This window comes from Cynara cardunculus (genome assembly GCF_001531365.2).
Source record: "Cynara cardunculus var. scolymus isolate 2C chromosome LG 13, CcrdV1, whole genome shotgun sequence".
Taxonomy (NCBI): Eukaryota; Viridiplantae; Streptophyta; class Magnoliopsida; order Asterales; family Asteraceae; genus Cynara; species Cynara cardunculus.
Window position 1 is genome coordinate 14,407,914 of NC_037540.1, and position 16,868 is coordinate 14,424,781.

Here is a 16,868-nt window from a genome sequence, read left to right on the forward strand (position 1 = left end):
TACATGTTTTTTTACAATTTAATTTACCATTAAATATTTAAAATTTAATTAAATTTATTTTACCAATTCCAATAAAATATTTTATATGTTTCTAAATTAATCATTCCAATACATGCTTAGAAAAAAAAAACGTTATTAAAAATATAACACATTTAATTTCATCAATAAAAAAATTAAACTGATATATCTTTTATTTTATCTAATTTAAATCATATAACCTACTATCAATAATTAATTTGAAGAAAAGGAACTGAAAAATATCTACCACTTCAATATCATATTAACGGGTGTTTAGGATTGCTTATTTAAAATACTTATGTTATTTTTTTTTAAGTGTTTATAAGCTTATGTAGTGTTAAATCGGAGTTTTATAAAAAAAATGTTTGGATTAGTTTATAACAATATCAAAATGTAGTAAGTTGATAAATATCTTTTTTCCTATCCAAACACTAAAAACTCTTTATTACTGATATCACACCCGAAATAAGTTAATAGAAGTTTATTTTTCAATTGTCTTTAATCATAAGACATATAAACTAATCATTGTTATTAAGTTAATTAAAAAATATTGATATTTCAAAATTCTGTATTTTTTTTATTATAAATATTTATTATAACACGAAAGATGTAGAGGTTGTTTGGTGCAGAATGATTAAGTGATTAAAATGATTAAGAGACTCTCATGATATATAACAAAATGAAATGTAATTGTTTGATAATTATTTACAATGAAATTAAGACGTTTATGGTTAAAGGAGACGCATGATATAAAATCATTCAGAGGGTTTTAAAACCATTAAGATGCAGATTTTTTTTTGCCAAATAAAATTCATTTTTTATCGATTCAAAGACTGTCTTCTAATAAAACTATTAAGGTATTCTTGTTCGTAATAAACTCACATTAATTGCATGGGAAAAGAAAAGTAGAAAATGGAGCAAAGCAAGTGAAGTGGGACCAAACTGTCTCTTAAAACCGATGACGTGGTAACCGTGGTTGGACCACATGTGACTCTTGACCTTAGCTTTACTCATTTTTCAACTGGCACATGTCACCTCTCACCATTTTCGAATATATTCAATGAATCCTCTTCCAAGAACCTCATAACATCACATCTTCCACGTGGCAACATCCTACAACCTCAAGGTCGGTTAGTTGGTTAAGTTGATAACAAGCGAGACCCTGCGTAGAGCTGGCTCCCTCAGATTCTTCCACGACAGATCCATCACTTTGCCTGTCGCATCAACTCCCACTCTATTTCCAATTGACACGTGTCTTGCAATATTCCTCCCCCCTTTTTTTCTTAGAGATGATTGAAAGCTTTCATCTTGTTGATCGATGAAGAATCTTGAGAGATGATTCAAGGCTTTGATGTTGTCGAAACGCTGCTGCTGATCGATAATGAAGCGGGTTTACGGTAGTCGGAAGAGTGTGATGGTGAGCAACGAGGATGAGGATTCTTCGGTGAAATGCCGTGAGCGACGCCGTCGGAGGATCGCTATCAGGAGGATGGCTGCGGTTGCTGCCGACGCCTCTGGTTCGTCACTTGTCGTCGGGGAAAACGAAGGTCAGAAGGATGTGGCGAAGACGACGTCGGGGGACAAGCCGACGACTTCCATAACGGCTGCTTCGATCATGAGCTTGATTAACATCATGGAGACGCCGCCACCGCCGGTGTATGGGATGATGTCCGTGATTGGTAGACAGCGTGAAATGGAGGATGAAGTTTCTGTTAAGACGAACTTATGTCGGCCGGAGATCAACGGCTTCCGACCGGTGCATTTCTTCGGTGTGTTCGATGGTCACGGAGGGCGTCACGTAAACCTCGCTTCTTTTACATTTAATTTCACATTTTCAATAAGCAACACCTACTGAAATTGCAGATCTGTGCTCAATGATTTTGACAAACTTGTCGTCAGCAGGCCGTCCGTCGGAGGGCGGCCGCCGGGTCCAAAAATATGAGACTCCAAATTTTACCTGGAATTTAGTAGATAATTAGGATCTAAAAATATATTAACTAATTATATTTTTTTAATTTGTTCTTCGATATAATTAGTTAATTGTTTGTCTAATTTTTTATATTTTAATTAAATAAGGTCCAATGATTTTGGTTATTGCTATCTTTATATGTTTGATTGTTTTCGTGCTTCAACAATTCAATATTAAGATCAGGTGTTTGTTATTGTTATATATTTTTGCTTTATATTTTTTTTTATTTCTGCTTCTATTGATTATTGCTATTTGATTTTGTTGTTCTAATTGTTTTTCTTGTCTGTTATTATCTATTTTTGCTTCAATAGAAAATGTTTTACTATTATTTGACAATCAATTTATTGTTCTTATGATTTATGACGTGTTTCATGGTTTTGTGATTAATCAATAAATTTTCTTTACTAGATGTATTTAGTAATGTCTCTTATATATATCATATTCAATAAACTTTTAATTTTAACATCTTATTTTAGTTGAGTAAATTTTTTTTTTAATATTTTCATCAATTGTTTGACTTTATGAATTCCACCACAACACAATATTCTACTTTTAAGTCTTCATACAACCATTTGTGGAGCTTGCAAATTATATGCTTAATTTATTATTTGTTCTTATTCGATTCATTGGATCATTTTGTCTTCCATATTTTTATTGATCATCATTTGTATACTTGTCTAAAAAACCTTGATAATCTTTTCTATTATTGATCGTTTATTGACTCTTATGATTATTTTATTTACATGAATTCTCTTTTTGTATCAAAATAACACATATTTCTTGTTATGACCTAAAAAAATTCTTATTTTTTATAAAAATTTATCAACCATAGTTTTTATACCCCTGGTTTCAAATTACCTAATAAGAAGTACGTATCTTATATATCTATAATAAATATATATAAGATTTATTTACTCACTAAATTATTAGCATTTCTTGTACATAATTTTATATTAATGAAAAATATTTATTGAATTTTTTCGTACTTACCAAGTGTCACTAAAGAAAAGTGAGTTCTGACGATTCCTCTTTTAGCAATGACATGTTTCCGCCACAAGTTATAACGACAATATATTATTGTTATATACTCTTTTTGATGATAAATGAACTTTTAGCGACGAAAAATTCGTTGCTAAAAGTCTTGCTTCTTGCAGTGAGCCCTGCTTTTACGTTCATCCAAAACCTATAAAATGTCAGGAACGGATCTGGTCATATGTGAGAGCGTTTCTGTCGATCGGTACTTGCAAACAAACTCCAAAAATCATGCTCGAATAGATAAAATTCTTGAAAACCCAACTCGGAATTCGAACTTAAAACCTTTATTTTATCCCGATGGGTTCCAAAAACAACCTATTGATGATTTTAGTTTTTTAATTTTTAGTTACAATTAAATATCTGGAGCAGGTATCTGCATTGTGTAAAGAGAGCATGCATGTTATCATGGAGGAGGAGTTGATGCAGGCGAAGGTGATCGAAGGCGAGACAAATGGTGGTGAGGGAGGTGGAGGGCTATGGAGGACAGCCATCAACCGGAGTTTTCAGAGGATGGATGAAATGGCGTTGAGATTGTGTCTCTGTGGTAGTTCCAGCATCTGTAGATGCAGTCCACGGTTGTCTTTCATGGGATCGACAGCGGTGGTGTCGATTCTCACAAAGGAGTACGTATTTGTGGCGAACTGCGGGGACTCACGTGCCGTCCTCTGTCGTAACGGCAGGCCCGTACCGCTTTCCATAGACCATAAGGTTTAAATAACGCTCCCTTTTTCAATTCAACATTATGTTAGAACTACTGTTATGGTACCGGACTTATCATGAACTAGTGTAAATGTTTGCGTGCAGTCGAATGACTAAAACTCAAGAAAAATGAACTAAACATGCATATGTATATATGTTCATATAACAGATACGTATCATGTATGTTGCTTCAGCCTGATAGGGAAGACGAACGTGCAAGAATCGAAGCTTGTGGAGGGCGAATCATGTTTGCAGACGGAGCACGAGTTGAAGGCATCCTTGGCATGTCCCGAGCAATAGGTTATCTCAAACTCCATATATATATATATATATATATATATATATATAGTTTGTTTGCAGCATGCTTGTAATATCTTTAAAAGAGGGAGATTTGTTGATGTTTGTGTACAAATGAAACAGGAGACAGGCTTCTAAAACAGTGGGTGACATCTGAACCAGAAATCTCGATAACGAGAAGAGAAGCAGGAGACGAGTGTTTGATAGTAGGTAGTGATGGATTATGGGATGTTTTGTCGAGCGAATTGGCATGCAAGATAGTTCACGACTGTTTTGTAGAACATGAGCACGACGTAGAGCCTCAGATAGATTCAGCAGCAACGTTGCTGGTACGTCTTGCTTTGGGACGTAGGAGTACCGATAACATCAGCGTCATAGTTATTGATTTAAGGAACTGAAGTTGGCTTCTAGAACTAGAGTGTGTGTGTGTATGAACAAGTTTTGGAAAATCAGAATCATGCACAAATAGACCTTTTTCTTTTCTTCTTAGTTTATCAATTAATGTCTTCTTTAAAACCTTAACCTAAATATTGCATTTTATTGGGTGTTTTAAAGGGTACATGTATTCCCCCAACATAAATATAAATTTGTGTATATATATACACATACACATATTTATGTTGGAGGAACACGTGGATCCTTTAAAACCCGCTGCAAATATATATATATATATATATATATATATATAAGTTCTAAAATTTCCGGGATCTGTTCTCTCCATAAATAAAATAAGTTACATACAACTATTCCAAGCAAGTATGCCTTCTCTTGTGCTTCTTGCATCGTTCTTGTATGGTCGGCTACTTGCTCCACTTTGGGTCCATACAAGCCTTGCAATTTTCATGGGATGACTAAAGTACTGTTTTACTCATACCAATAGCAGGTGATTCGTCGCTAAATGCTACCTTATTTTCACATCAAACATCCCTCTTTAACATACTAAAACGGTAAAACTGAACAAATTGATGCGTTTTTGTATGTCGATAGGTTCGGAACAATTTGGAGCGAAAAAGGGACAAAAAGAGGAATTTTTGACAGCTTTACGAGACTACAGTATTTCGAGCATATCTAACTCATTCGAGCTCGGATTTAAGTTATTCAAGATGATATTGAAATCTAACAAACAACCCCACAACTTTTAGGTTTTGAGTTTCTGCAGATTCGGGCGGCTTCTAAGACGAAATTGACGTCGAAGGTGGAAAAGAGATGCTGGACCGCAGCCACGAAAGTCTTGATCTTACCTTAAGAAAATTTACATGCTCCCTAAAATAGTACTTTGGACTTGTAGATAAACATCCCAGAACTTGTTAGAACCTCACGAAGCTTGCAAATCTCTTCAGCTCAAATTTGGTCTGTTACATAACACACCCCAATGTTATTCAATTTGTTCGTGTAACCACTAACCCAAATAAGGAAATCAGAAACATCTATAATATTTCCATATAAAAAATTAATAGCAACAAACTGCTGCTGTTTCTTCTAATTTCTTAGTTTCAATCGTGTAACCACTAACCCAAAATTATAAGTTATAATCCAAATCAAAGAGACGAAATTAGACGGAAATACTTGGTAAGGGGTCCTTGTCAACCACGAGGTCACATCTTTCCAACCAAAGTTATAGGGGCTAAAGGGCGACGGTTTGTTGTTACTTGGTTTGATCAATTTCAGTGGTTGGAATATAATATAAAAGTAGATAGAGCATATTGTTTGCCTTGTTACTTGTTCAGAGACCAAGGTGGGAATCATGGGATAGATGCATTTGTGGCGGAYGRATTTAATAGTTGGAGTAAAAAAGATAGACTTACRCTTCATGAGGGTGAGGTTAATAGTTTTCACCACAAAGCACTTAAAAAATGCGAAGATTTGGTTAACCAAAACCAATCAATTGCGGTTGCCCTTCGTAAACAAACAGAACTCCAAAAGACCGAGTACCACATGCGATTGAATGCTTCCGTTGAAGTTTGTAGATATTTGTTGGAGAATGCTTTACCATTTCGTGGCAATGATGAGTCGGAAAAGTCTATGTACAAAGGGCTTTTCTTGGGGACTTTAAAGTTAATCGGAAGAACAAATGGGGAGATTGAAAAGGTTATATTACAAAATGCCCCGAAGAACAATCAATTGACATCTCCAAAKATTCAAAAAGATCTCGTTACTTGCTTTGGAGAAGAGGTGTTGAAAGACGTTATTGGGGAAATTGGTGATGATGTATTTGCTTTGTTGGTGGATGAGTCTAGTGATGTCTCTAGAAAAGAACAAATGGCCGTGGTTTTGAGGTTTGTTGACAAAGTCGGAGTTGTTCAAGAAAGATTTGTTGGCATTGTTCATGTCATGGATACATCTGCTATAAGTCTTAAATCTGTGTTGGATGCTTTATTTGCAAAACATGGATTAAGTTTCACAAAGGTAAAAAGATTTCTTAATAATTTATTTGCTTTTAAGTCTTAATTATATCATTGAATATTTGGCTAAATAGCTTAATTTATCTTTAAAATAGGTAAGAGGACAAGGTTATGACGGTGCTAGCAACATGAGTGGTAAGTTCAATGGGTTGAAAGCTTTGATCTTGAGTGATAATGACTTGGCATTTTATATACATTGTTTTGCCCATCAACTTCAATTAGTAGTTGTGGCGGTTGCAAAAAAACACGAAGGTGTTAAAGACTTCTTTGATTTGCTTGCTTTGGTTGTTACTGTTGTAAACTCTTCTTGCAAACGAAAAGATATGCTACGAGAAACTCAYAAAGAGAGAATTCAAGAAGAAATTGGAAATGGGGAGATTGAGACTGGTAAGGGGTTAAACCAAGAGATTTCCCTTGTTCGAGCTGGAGATACACGAYGGAATTCTCATCTTAAAACAATCGTGAGTTTGATTGCTTTGTTTCCAGAGGTCATACAGGTGCTTGAATATGTCGAAGATGATGGAGATAATGGAGCTAGTCGGCTTCAAGCAAGAGGTCTTCTATCATACTTAAAGACATTTGAATTTGTGTTTTATATGCACTTGAATTCAACGATCTTAGGATTAACAAATTCATTGTCTCAAGCTCTTCAAAGGAAAGATGAAGACATATTGGAAGCTATTGATTTGATAGGAACAACCAAAGGTCAATTACAAATGTTGAGGGAAAATGGGTTTGATCAAGTTTTGGAGAAATGCTACTCTTTTTGTGATAAACATAAGATTGTGAAGTTGGATATGGCTGAAGCTTATGTTAATACAAGAAATTCAAGGAAAAAGACGAACATTACCAATCAACATTATTATAACTATGATATATTCAACACTGTTTTGGATATGCAGATCCGAGAGTTTGGTGATCGTTTTGGTGAGATAAGCACCGACTTGCTTCAAAATATGGCGGCTTTGAATCCACGCAATTCGTTTTCTCAGTTTAACAAATCAAGCTTCTTGAAGTTGAGTCAGATGTATCCTCGAGATTTTGAAGACAAGGAAAGGATCATTCTTGAGCATGAACTTGATATCTACCATCATTCTGTTTATAATGATGTCAGATTTGCCAACTTAAACGGTATTGCCGACCTCGCCAGATTAATGGTTGCAACAAGAAAGCATCTTTCTCATCCTTTAGTCTACCGGTTATTGAAACTGACACTGGTTTTGCCTGTTGCAACTGCTACGGTTGAAAGATGCTTTTCGGCGATGAAGCTTGTCAAGACAGATTTACGTAATCGAATTGGTGATGATTTTTTGAATTCTGCCCTCATTTGCTCCATAGAAAAGGAAGCCCTTGGTAACGTTAAAAACGAAGATGTAATCGATCGTTTCCAAAAGATGAAGACACGCCGAGGACAAATTTAGAAGTTGTTTCTCAACATATTTTTTGTAATTATTTTTGGGTATATATTGACCGTTTTCAAAAGATGAAAACGAGTCGGGTACAAGTTTACGAGTTGTTTATCGGTACCATAAAAACTATATTTTTTGTAATTATTTTTAGATGTATATTATATTATATTAATTATATGGTGCCACCGTATAGAAAATTTTCTGGGTCCGTCCCTGCATTTAGTGATGGCCACATCAAATGAAATCATTTCTCAAAACTACATAAAACAACCGAAGAACAAACTGACCTCGGTTAACGATGGAGGATCTAGATAATCGGGATACGATGAACAAAAATGAAATCAGATAAAGATTAATATTTTCCCCAATGACAACATAATGGATCTGGAAAATGATCAATTGAAAAAAGTTCTACCATACTGAAAATATGTTACATAACAATGACCATACTGAAGGGGTGTTTGGGATTGCTTATTTGAAACCACTTATGCTTTTCTACAAAAGCACCTATCAACTTATTATAAGTCCGAAGGTTTTAACTTCTTCAAAAACTCCTTATTACCGGTTTGGCACCGATATAAGTTGTTTATCCAATCACTCAAAAATGTTTATTACCAATGCCACATCAAAATAAATCAATAAGTTGTTTTTAAAAACAATCCCAAACACCCCGAGTCTACTCTTTTCTTTGTCCCGTATGATAGATTCAAATCAGCTCTCTGTGCCTACCTTTCGGCTTTCACACACTCTGCATCTTGATTTTCCCGGTATTATCTCATCTCTCGGAATAGAACTTTGAAACCATTCATGGGAAAACATTTGAAGGAAAACTTTGATTTTCAAATACAGATTCCAGGTAGCTATCTCCATCTCTTACTTTTCTCAAAGATTTTGATTTTGATTTTGTAACCTAAATCCATACCTTTTCCACGGTTTTTGTTCTTCCACGGTTTTTGTTCATATAGAGACTATTTTTGTTCAAATACAGATTCCAAGTGCTATCTCCATCTCCCACTTTTCTCAAACAATTGAGGTATGTTTTTGATTTGTGATTTTGGTTTTGTAACCTAAATCGATATTTTTTCCATGGCGTTTTGTTCTTCCATGGTTTTTGTTCATATGGAGACTGTTCTCGTTCATAGACATTTGAATCTTGGTCTCCAAAGGTGAGATGCATTCCCATGTTATCATCTCCACCATAGTGTTTGTTTTTCACATAATTTCTTAGTTCACAGTGAAACCATTCGTTTGTTATTTATTTTATGCAAACGCCTCAAACTTATATTAAACAGCTCGAAGCAGAATACGACATTTTAACCGTCTGGAAAGTGGTTTCTTCGTTTATGTCTTATCATGTGATTATGAGATTTGTAGGTATATAAATGGTATTAGTAGAACTTGTGTTTCTAAACATGATATTTGTTTAAGGTTCATTAAAGAAAGGAAGGTCAGAGTTTGTGACTGATAAGCTCACTGCTCTGTTACCAGAAGGTCAGGGTCTATGACATGTAAACTTTTTCTCAAAATAGAAGTTAAAGAGTGCATACAAAGACATTTCGTCCTGATTCATGGGTCTGATTGCCTGTTACGTTCCTCTTTTTGAAATCTGTCGTGTTCCTCTTCTAGATTTCAGGACATATCTTAAATCCTATAAGTGTTCTTTACAATTAAAGGAAGTTTCCTCTTGGACTATGTAAAATACTTGTTTGATCTCTATTTTTCGTTTGTTCACTAAGCATAATACTGGTATTGGATTTGTACTCACTTCATGCATATCTATACTACATTTTTGGATCAAAAAGCTTAACTGTTTTTTATTGCATAAAATTAGAAAAACTCGTGATACATGTTTTGTTTGCTAGGTGTTTGATGAAATGCTTCAATGAGGATAGCACGTAAATGAACGAGCTGTATTTTCTTGTTGTCGATCCAAAAAAATGAGATGTTCAACTAGATGTCTTGTAACATTAGTAGCTTGTACAAGAGCTCAACTACATTGATAACAATGGTAATTACATAGGGTGAATGACAGATATGCCTAATGTAAAAGATTTCTGTAAAATCATCTCCAATTTTACTTGGATGATAGGCAAATGCTTTAGCTATATCTCAACAAAGATTTGGTTTCTTGTTTGTCCTCAGCAGTTGGTCCGGATGCTTTTTTTTCTTAACATATTTTTGAAGAGGCCTGGTGTGTCATCTAACTTATATAAAGAATGCTTGCAGATAATTATGTTTATGCACAACCGATATTTTATATTCTGTATTTATCTGAAAGCCTCGTTCCTTTGGAAAATTACTTGCAGATGATGTGCTTATAAGAGGAGTTTTGACAACTAAATGATCTCCATATTTGAAGGATGTTCATGATGACCATGATGACCCTGAATTTGTACTGGTTGCTAATTATGTGAGGTATTTTGTAGCTTCCTCTTCACTCTCAAATGATTGATAACGAGCACATGTGAAATTGATTAAGAATTTTTAATACAGATAGATATGTCCACAGTCGTATTTGACTCGATATAAAGAAATAACAAAAATAGTTGGTTTGTCTGATAACTACGTATGATAGTCGTTATAGAAATATTATCAACGACGAGCTCAAAATGATGTTGCATGCAACTAATAAATGTGGTTCTCACTTGAGGTATGGAAGATTTATGTTGTTTTGTGAACAATGATGGTCGGTGTACAAAGCTTGATTAGGTTTTTTTGTTTCTTGAGCTATAGATCCAGGTTTGCAATGGTGGTTATTTGACTAAAGTACTAAACGACCCTTGTATTAGTTACATGGTTTGCCTCATCAACATGGAAGGAGAGTAATGAGCGTGTACCAAGATTTTTCTGTTCTCCTACCGTTTTGTTTGCTTCTAACCCTTGCTTTTTTTTTTGGCATGGTAGCATATTGGTTGTTGATCATCGATCCAACCAATGTGTTTACCTTTTTGCGACTTCTTTCATTTATATGATTGGCTTCCAGTTGGTGGTTCACTGTCTTTTGAGCCTGGAATTGGTGTATTGGTGCTAAGAATGTCTGATGTTGTGGTCTCTCTGAATCTATTGACCCTTTTATGCATCTACTAGAATTTGGTTGATGTTGTACCCTAGGTAGGGGGGGGGGGGTTCAAATAGTCATATATGGTAAGCTAGGGTACACGTGCCTAATGCAGTAGTACAAGTAATGCAAGAGTAGTAATAAGTGGGATAGTATAAATAAGAGGGGGTTAGGTCATTAGGGTTTTATCGATCAGTTTAGTTCTGTTTTGGGCGAGAGCCTTCGATTGTTTGTAGTTAATAGGAATCATTCTTCTATTCTGTTGTTATCGATTCGATTTCTCTCAGTTGATTTGTACTCCTGTTATCTATCATGTTCAATCTACATTTTTTAAATGTTGCTGCATTTTTGCTTATAGATCTGCAGTATAGAGTGTATGTTTCAGACCATTCCTTCTCTAAGTTGCTGTCATTTTTTTGTCGGCTTCTAATACACTCATGTCACCAATTTGAGCAACCATTCCTTCTCTAAGTTGCTGTCATTTTTTTGTCGGCTTCTAATACACTCATGTCACCAATTTGAGCAATTTTAGGCACGGGCACTATTGCAGCTTGCTGCAAGCCCGTTCCAATTTCCTCAGGAAGCTCCATTTTGATGGAAATTTTGCAAGCTTCAGGTATCAATGTATGCACTGCTTTAGCCAATCTTGCAAACCGGTACTTTTGGTGTTGTTTTGATCTCTCACTTCAAATGTGTCATGCTTTCAAATTTCTGACACCTTGTATCTTGAACTTTTCTAGACCATAGTAGAGACAACAGTTTCATTTGGGGCAGTCTACTGCTCTATTTGAAAGACCTCGTTTTTGGCCAAATAATCGAGTTCTCTGATGTAGACAGAGATTCTTCAGTCCTAGAGAATTGGTTAATCTGTTCATCTTATGTTTTCAGCATAGTCTTCATATGCTTCTGTAGTTGTGCTAGTTGAAGTTGTGGGACAATTTGGATTTAGGCTGCTGCTGTTCTGGTTGGTTTACTTATCTCCAACAGTTGCTGTTATGGTTGCAGACTAGATTCAAAACCTGCATGATCTGGTTTGATCTGTCGTATGGAGATTTAAGGTATGTTACTTTTGGAGCATAGATTTAAGGAACAAAGGAGGCTGACATGGGAGGTCCATTGGTCCATCATAAGGTTCTTGGAGCTGGTTAAGCAGGTTTTTGGTTTAATGGAACAGGTTATTATGAACATATGGAGGGACAATGAATTTGATGATTATATAGGGGTTATAAGGAGTATTATCACTAAGAAGTTTATAAAAGATGATTTGGGGATGGAAAGTAGTAGTATATTCTTACGCTGTGCTCTCGAAACCTTTTTTACGAATGAAAGGAAGTGTAAGGAAAGGGAGTGAAAGAGGAGGAAAGAAAAAAAACTCATGTTTTCAAAACCTTTTTAGGAAAGAAAAAGAAAACTCGTATTTGTACAAACCCTATTTCACAGTCTTCTAATTAATCTGAGTTCTTTGTTTGTCGGTGGCTACTTTGATTTTCAACGGTTTCATCATACATGAACAATCAGCATATGCATATATGAACAATCAGAATATGCACATTTACATATATGAACAAGTAACAGATGCATATATGCATATATGAACAATTAGAATACATATGCGACTTCTAACATTTTATACATACATGATAAATGAGTGGCTTTTATTAACTTCATATATGAAACAGATGTATACTTGATCATGTCCATCTTATTTTTATATGTATACTTGATCATATGCATTTTATTTTCATATGAAGTAGATGTGTACTTGATCATGCATCTTGACTTAGGCTTTTTTACCAAATGTTGATTTCATGGATTTATTTCCTTCCCGAACTTTGATTTTGATTACGTGAAGCGATTTCATGTTTCTTTTCCCTTTCGAAAGTCTGATTTTAGGACTGTATTACATTCACTGTTAAATATAAAAACCAAATAGCACACATTACATCCCTTCATCATATTCTTTCACTAGCTTTTCGAATTGATTTCAAAGTTACTAACTAATACAAATTCTTATATAATGAATCTGAAATTTCAAAACCCTAATCTTTTCGTCGAAATTTTTTGATGTTTTCCACCATTTTCTTCTTCGATATGCAGTTGATTTCACAACGAGTCTTCTTGAAATCGTCTTCAATCTACTTGCATTGTGGATCACGATCTTGCTTGTGATTACATCGATGATATTTCATATGCTTACTATCGTCTTTGTTATATGCAGATGAACACGAAAGATGTTGAAGATGAACACGAATAATATTGTAATTGAGATGAATCTCAATAAAAAGTCGTTAAAAACCTGCATATGAACAAGAATAATGTTGAAGATGGAAGTTACAAATAATGCAAAAAAGTTAAGAAATAATGGAATAAATATGGCAGTTACAATATTATCCTAAAATTATAAAATATATTATTTAATAAAATTGATGAATTCAATTACAACATTACCCCTCCTTAATATTTTTAATTTAAATAAAAAAGAAAATGATAAGGATAGCTCAAGAGTTGGGATTAAAAGTAGAAGGGTTGCATCGGTTTCAACGGTATGGAAGGTCGCATTTGATTTGCATTATATATATCTATGTGTGTGTGTAAGTATATGTGTACATAATCGAAACTAGATAGAGAAATGAATCACTAACTCGATTATTGCAACAAACTTGATGGAGATCAATGTGTGGATTGAGGCCTACGATTTGTAGCGTCTTTTAGGTAGAAATCAGTCCCCATATCATAAGATTTGGACGTCTGACTAGATGATTCAACAATCCGTTCAAGTTGCAGAACCCGAACCTAACGAATTGAAGGATGCTTCCAAGATGAATATCGATAGAGAACAAGGAACCCAAAAATTCTATATTTTTCTCTCTGAAAAATTCTATATTTTTCTCTTTGAAAAATCGAGATGTACATGGGGTTTATATAGGTTTGTCTTATCAAATGAAAGTAACCGACAAAAAATCGTCGAACAGTGACTTGCACGACGCGACTTAAAATCATGTGAGAAACCGTGGGTATTCCACACTTCTCTCTGTTTATCCTCGTCATGTCAAAAGACCCCAAGGTTTAGGATTTGGTCTATATGCGACAAACCAAATACCCAACAATTTTATTTGCCAACACTCAGTGAAATCTTAAACAATTCATGTAAAGATCTTAACCTCTGGTATCATTCACATTCGTCTCTCAGTGCTTCGTCTTAATTATGGTACTAATTATACAACACTCGCAAGTGTTCAAACCACCAATTAGCTCATTTCCCACCAGTCTCTAAATACCAGGGATTGAAAAAATTTATTATACGATTCACATATGCAATTACTCATATGACCATTTTCTAAATCTTTCATGGCTTTTTAGTTGGTAATTGCGTAATTAACTTCGAATTTGTACATGCTATCTTTCGTTTATTAATTACATGGCTACTTCTTAATGAATCTATCATCATTAATATTGTGCATTCACCTTTCAAGTTTCTTATTGGATAAGCTCTTTTAACTTTCACCCGTTACATTTTTTACTGCAGGAAGTATATTTAAACATGTTTTTTTTGAAAATTTGCCACACGAGTCATATATGTCGGTATAACTTTCCGTAAATACTTTTGAACCATACCTCCTATTCAGCTCCCTCCTATAATTTTCAATAAGAACTTTTTTTGATTGTTGACTGATATGATTCAATACATTATATATTAGACGCATACATTATTGGTTGGTAAAGAGTTTATTTTTTATAGATTTTATTGAAGAATTTCAAAAAAATATTAAAAAATTAAAAAATTAAAGTTTGTTGTTTATCCATGTATAAGATGCAACACCTTACCGTCAGATGTCCAATAAAATTAAAAAGTAGAATGGCTCTTAGGCATTCGTTGGTAATGTGTGACTCACTTAAGAAAGAACTGATTAGTTTTGTGTTAATTGTGAGATCCAATCTTAATCACAAATTAATAGATAAAGTAGAAAATTTATAATTTTGATAATTTTGAATTAAAATTTTAATGCAAAGACATTTTAGGTATTTTCTCTCCTCTCTCCTATCTTCTCTCTTCGTCCCCCGTCTTCTGGCCTCCGTGCTCCGATGATACCACTGTGATACCTAAAAATATTGACTCTGTTAAACAAAAGACACAGTGTGGTACTCAAGCACATATAAGATGTATTATGATACTACTGTGTTACATCTCCGATCGACCACACACACGATCTCACTGTAATACCCATGAACATATAAGATGCATTGTGATACCACTGTGGTATCACCGGGGGACGGAGAGAGAAGAGAGAAAATATCTAAAATGTTCTTGCATTAAAATTTTAATTCAAAATTACCAAAATTATAAAGTTTCCAATTTATCTATTGATTTATGGTTGAGATTGGACCTCACAGTTATCACAAACCAATTAGTTCTCATTTGATTAGACCCATGTGGAAATTTTAACAAGAATATATTGAAGAACTTTATATAAATAAGTCAGAGTGGACAATTACTTTATCCTTCAGTAATTATTAATAGATTAATGATAGATCGTCTTTGTCCTTAATCTCTCGCTAATTTGTCGATATTTTATCATTTGAAGTTGTCACAAAACATCAAAGATCTCTTAATAGTTACCGATGAATCTTTGTCTTTCTTATAGTAATTTAATTGATAATACAGATAATGAAGAACCATAAGACTGAATTACCTGCGATACCTGCCCATAAAAATAATTTTTTTATTAAATAAAATTTTATAAGATGAATTATTATTATTATTATTATTATTATTATTATTATTATTTACATAACTCCACAACATCGCCTTCAATGAGGTGCCATTCCACTATAAAAATAAATAAAAAATACAAACTTTAAATACACAAAATATCCTATATTCAAATAATAAAGTTATAAAATAGTAGCTCATTTAAACAGACGTTTCTGATAGGACCACGATGTTTAAAATTAATGATTACTTGTACCACTTATGTTTGATAAAGATAACGATACAGTATGATGAATCAAATGTCGTTTGGTTTAGTTGAATGCATACTGATTAAACCGACGGCATCTACCGTGTTATCTCGAGTTGATCTTGGTTTTCGTTTGCCATACAAATCAGTCTACAATACAGAGCGAACTTTCTCACATTTTAAAGATGGTTCGCAATTACTAAGGTAGCATTATTTTTGTGGTTGCATATATAGCTATCGTCATAATGTTGATTACAAATAAAAGGCATAGTTTTTTCAACATTTTTTATCAAGCGTTTGAGTATTGTGTCTCGATCTATAATGTCACGTACAATGACACTGCCAACATACTGTATGCAGTATGCATTTTTTGTTAACTTAAATGAGCATGCATCGAAATTAAAGCGAATACACCTTTAAAACAAATTCCACTACACTATCACGATAAAGCGGTAACATGGACCCCCCCCTCCTTAAAATTTGCCCTCGGTTGTCACGGTTTGGCGTATCTCCACGTCGTATTAACCCGGTTGTTTACGTTGTGGTGCCGCCCTGCCATGTTTTTTGTTAGTTTTTTTTTTTTTTGTACACTGAATTTTTAAGATATATGTACTTATTGCCTCAAATCAGATATTGAATAATATCGTGTCTTCATCATGCCCCCAAGAGCATCTTCAATGCAAGGTTTTATATTAGCAAAAAGTGAAGTGGCTTGAAGGAACAACCGTTGTGAAAAGTTCTTATAAGATGAGAACCTGATCATCCTCTTTAGATTCTTGTACAAGAACGTTGGTTTTTACCATAAAGTTCGTATGAAGTGACATTTTTCTTGCTTTTTATTTTGTTTTCTTGACTTTATAATAATTATTGATGTCAAAAAAATCAATAAATAAAAAAGAGGTTTTAATAAAAACTACCGTCGGGTTTTGACATTACCTATACGTCACATCTCACACTACTTAGAACTTTAATTCTATGTCGCTTAGTAATACAAAAATTGAAAACACTTGTCAGCTATTGTCA

At 34.0% G+C, this 16,868-nt stretch overlaps 2 protein-coding genes and 1 long non-coding RNA gene across 5 annotated transcripts; all 3 read left to right on the top strand.

The window, feature by feature from the left end:
- Window positions 1-1,244: 1,244 nt before the first annotated feature.
- Window positions 1,245-4,483, top strand: LOC112525799 (probable protein phosphatase 2C 75). The gene is made up of 4 exons (XM_025136070.1): window positions 1,245-1,816; window positions 3,392-3,730; window positions 3,916-4,021; window positions 4,142-4,483. Exons 1-4 carry the CDS (start codon window positions 1,400-1,402, stop codon window positions 4,414-4,416), a joined length of 1,137 nt encoding a protein of 378 aa, XP_024991838.1. The 5' UTR covers window positions 1,245-1,399; the 3' UTR covers window positions 4,417-4,483.
- Window positions 4,484-5,953: 1,470 nt separating this feature from the next.
- On the top strand, window positions 5,954-7,841 carry LOC112524800 (zinc finger MYM-type protein 1-like). Its single transcript, XM_025134750.1, has 3 exons — window positions 5,954-6,424; window positions 6,516-6,548; window positions 6,723-7,841. The coding sequence occupies exons 1-3, from the start codon at window positions 5,954-5,956 to the stop codon at window positions 7,839-7,841; spliced, it is 1,623 nt and encodes a 540-aa protein (XP_024990518.1).
- A 685-nt stretch (window positions 7,842-8,526) lies between these two features.
- LOC112524188 lies at window positions 8,527-13,246 on the top strand. 3 transcript variants are annotated; one of them, XR_003070371.1, is made up of 4 exons: window positions 8,527-8,685; window positions 8,818-8,862; window positions 10,136-10,244; window positions 13,106-13,246. It is a non-coding gene; the product is annotated as an uncharacterized LOC112524188 (long non-coding RNA). The 3 variants fall into 3 exon arrangements; XR_003070372.1 differs by lacking the exon at window positions 13,106-13,246 and adding an exon at window positions 11,893-12,363 and having other exon boundaries at window positions 8,541-8,685; XR_003070370.1 differs by lacking the exon at window positions 13,106-13,246 and having other exon boundaries at window positions 8,541-8,685; window positions 10,136-10,385.
- Window positions 13,247-16,868: the final 3,622 nt, after the last annotated feature.

Bases quoted from the DNA above. Each gene is read 5' to 3' on its own strand.
- LOC112525799 (XM_025136070.1), top strand. From the start codon at position 1,400: ATGAAGCGGGTTTACGGTAGTCGGAAGAGTGTGATGGTGAGCAACGAG. The intron at 1,817-3,391 runs GTAAACCTCGCT...TATCTGGAGCAG, and splicing joins ATGGTCACGGAGGGCGTCAC to GTATCTGCATTGTGTAAAGA. The intron at 4,022-4,141 runs GTTATCTCAAAC...CAAATGAAACAG, and splicing joins TGGCATGTCCCGAGCAATAG to GAGACAGGCTTCTAAAACAG.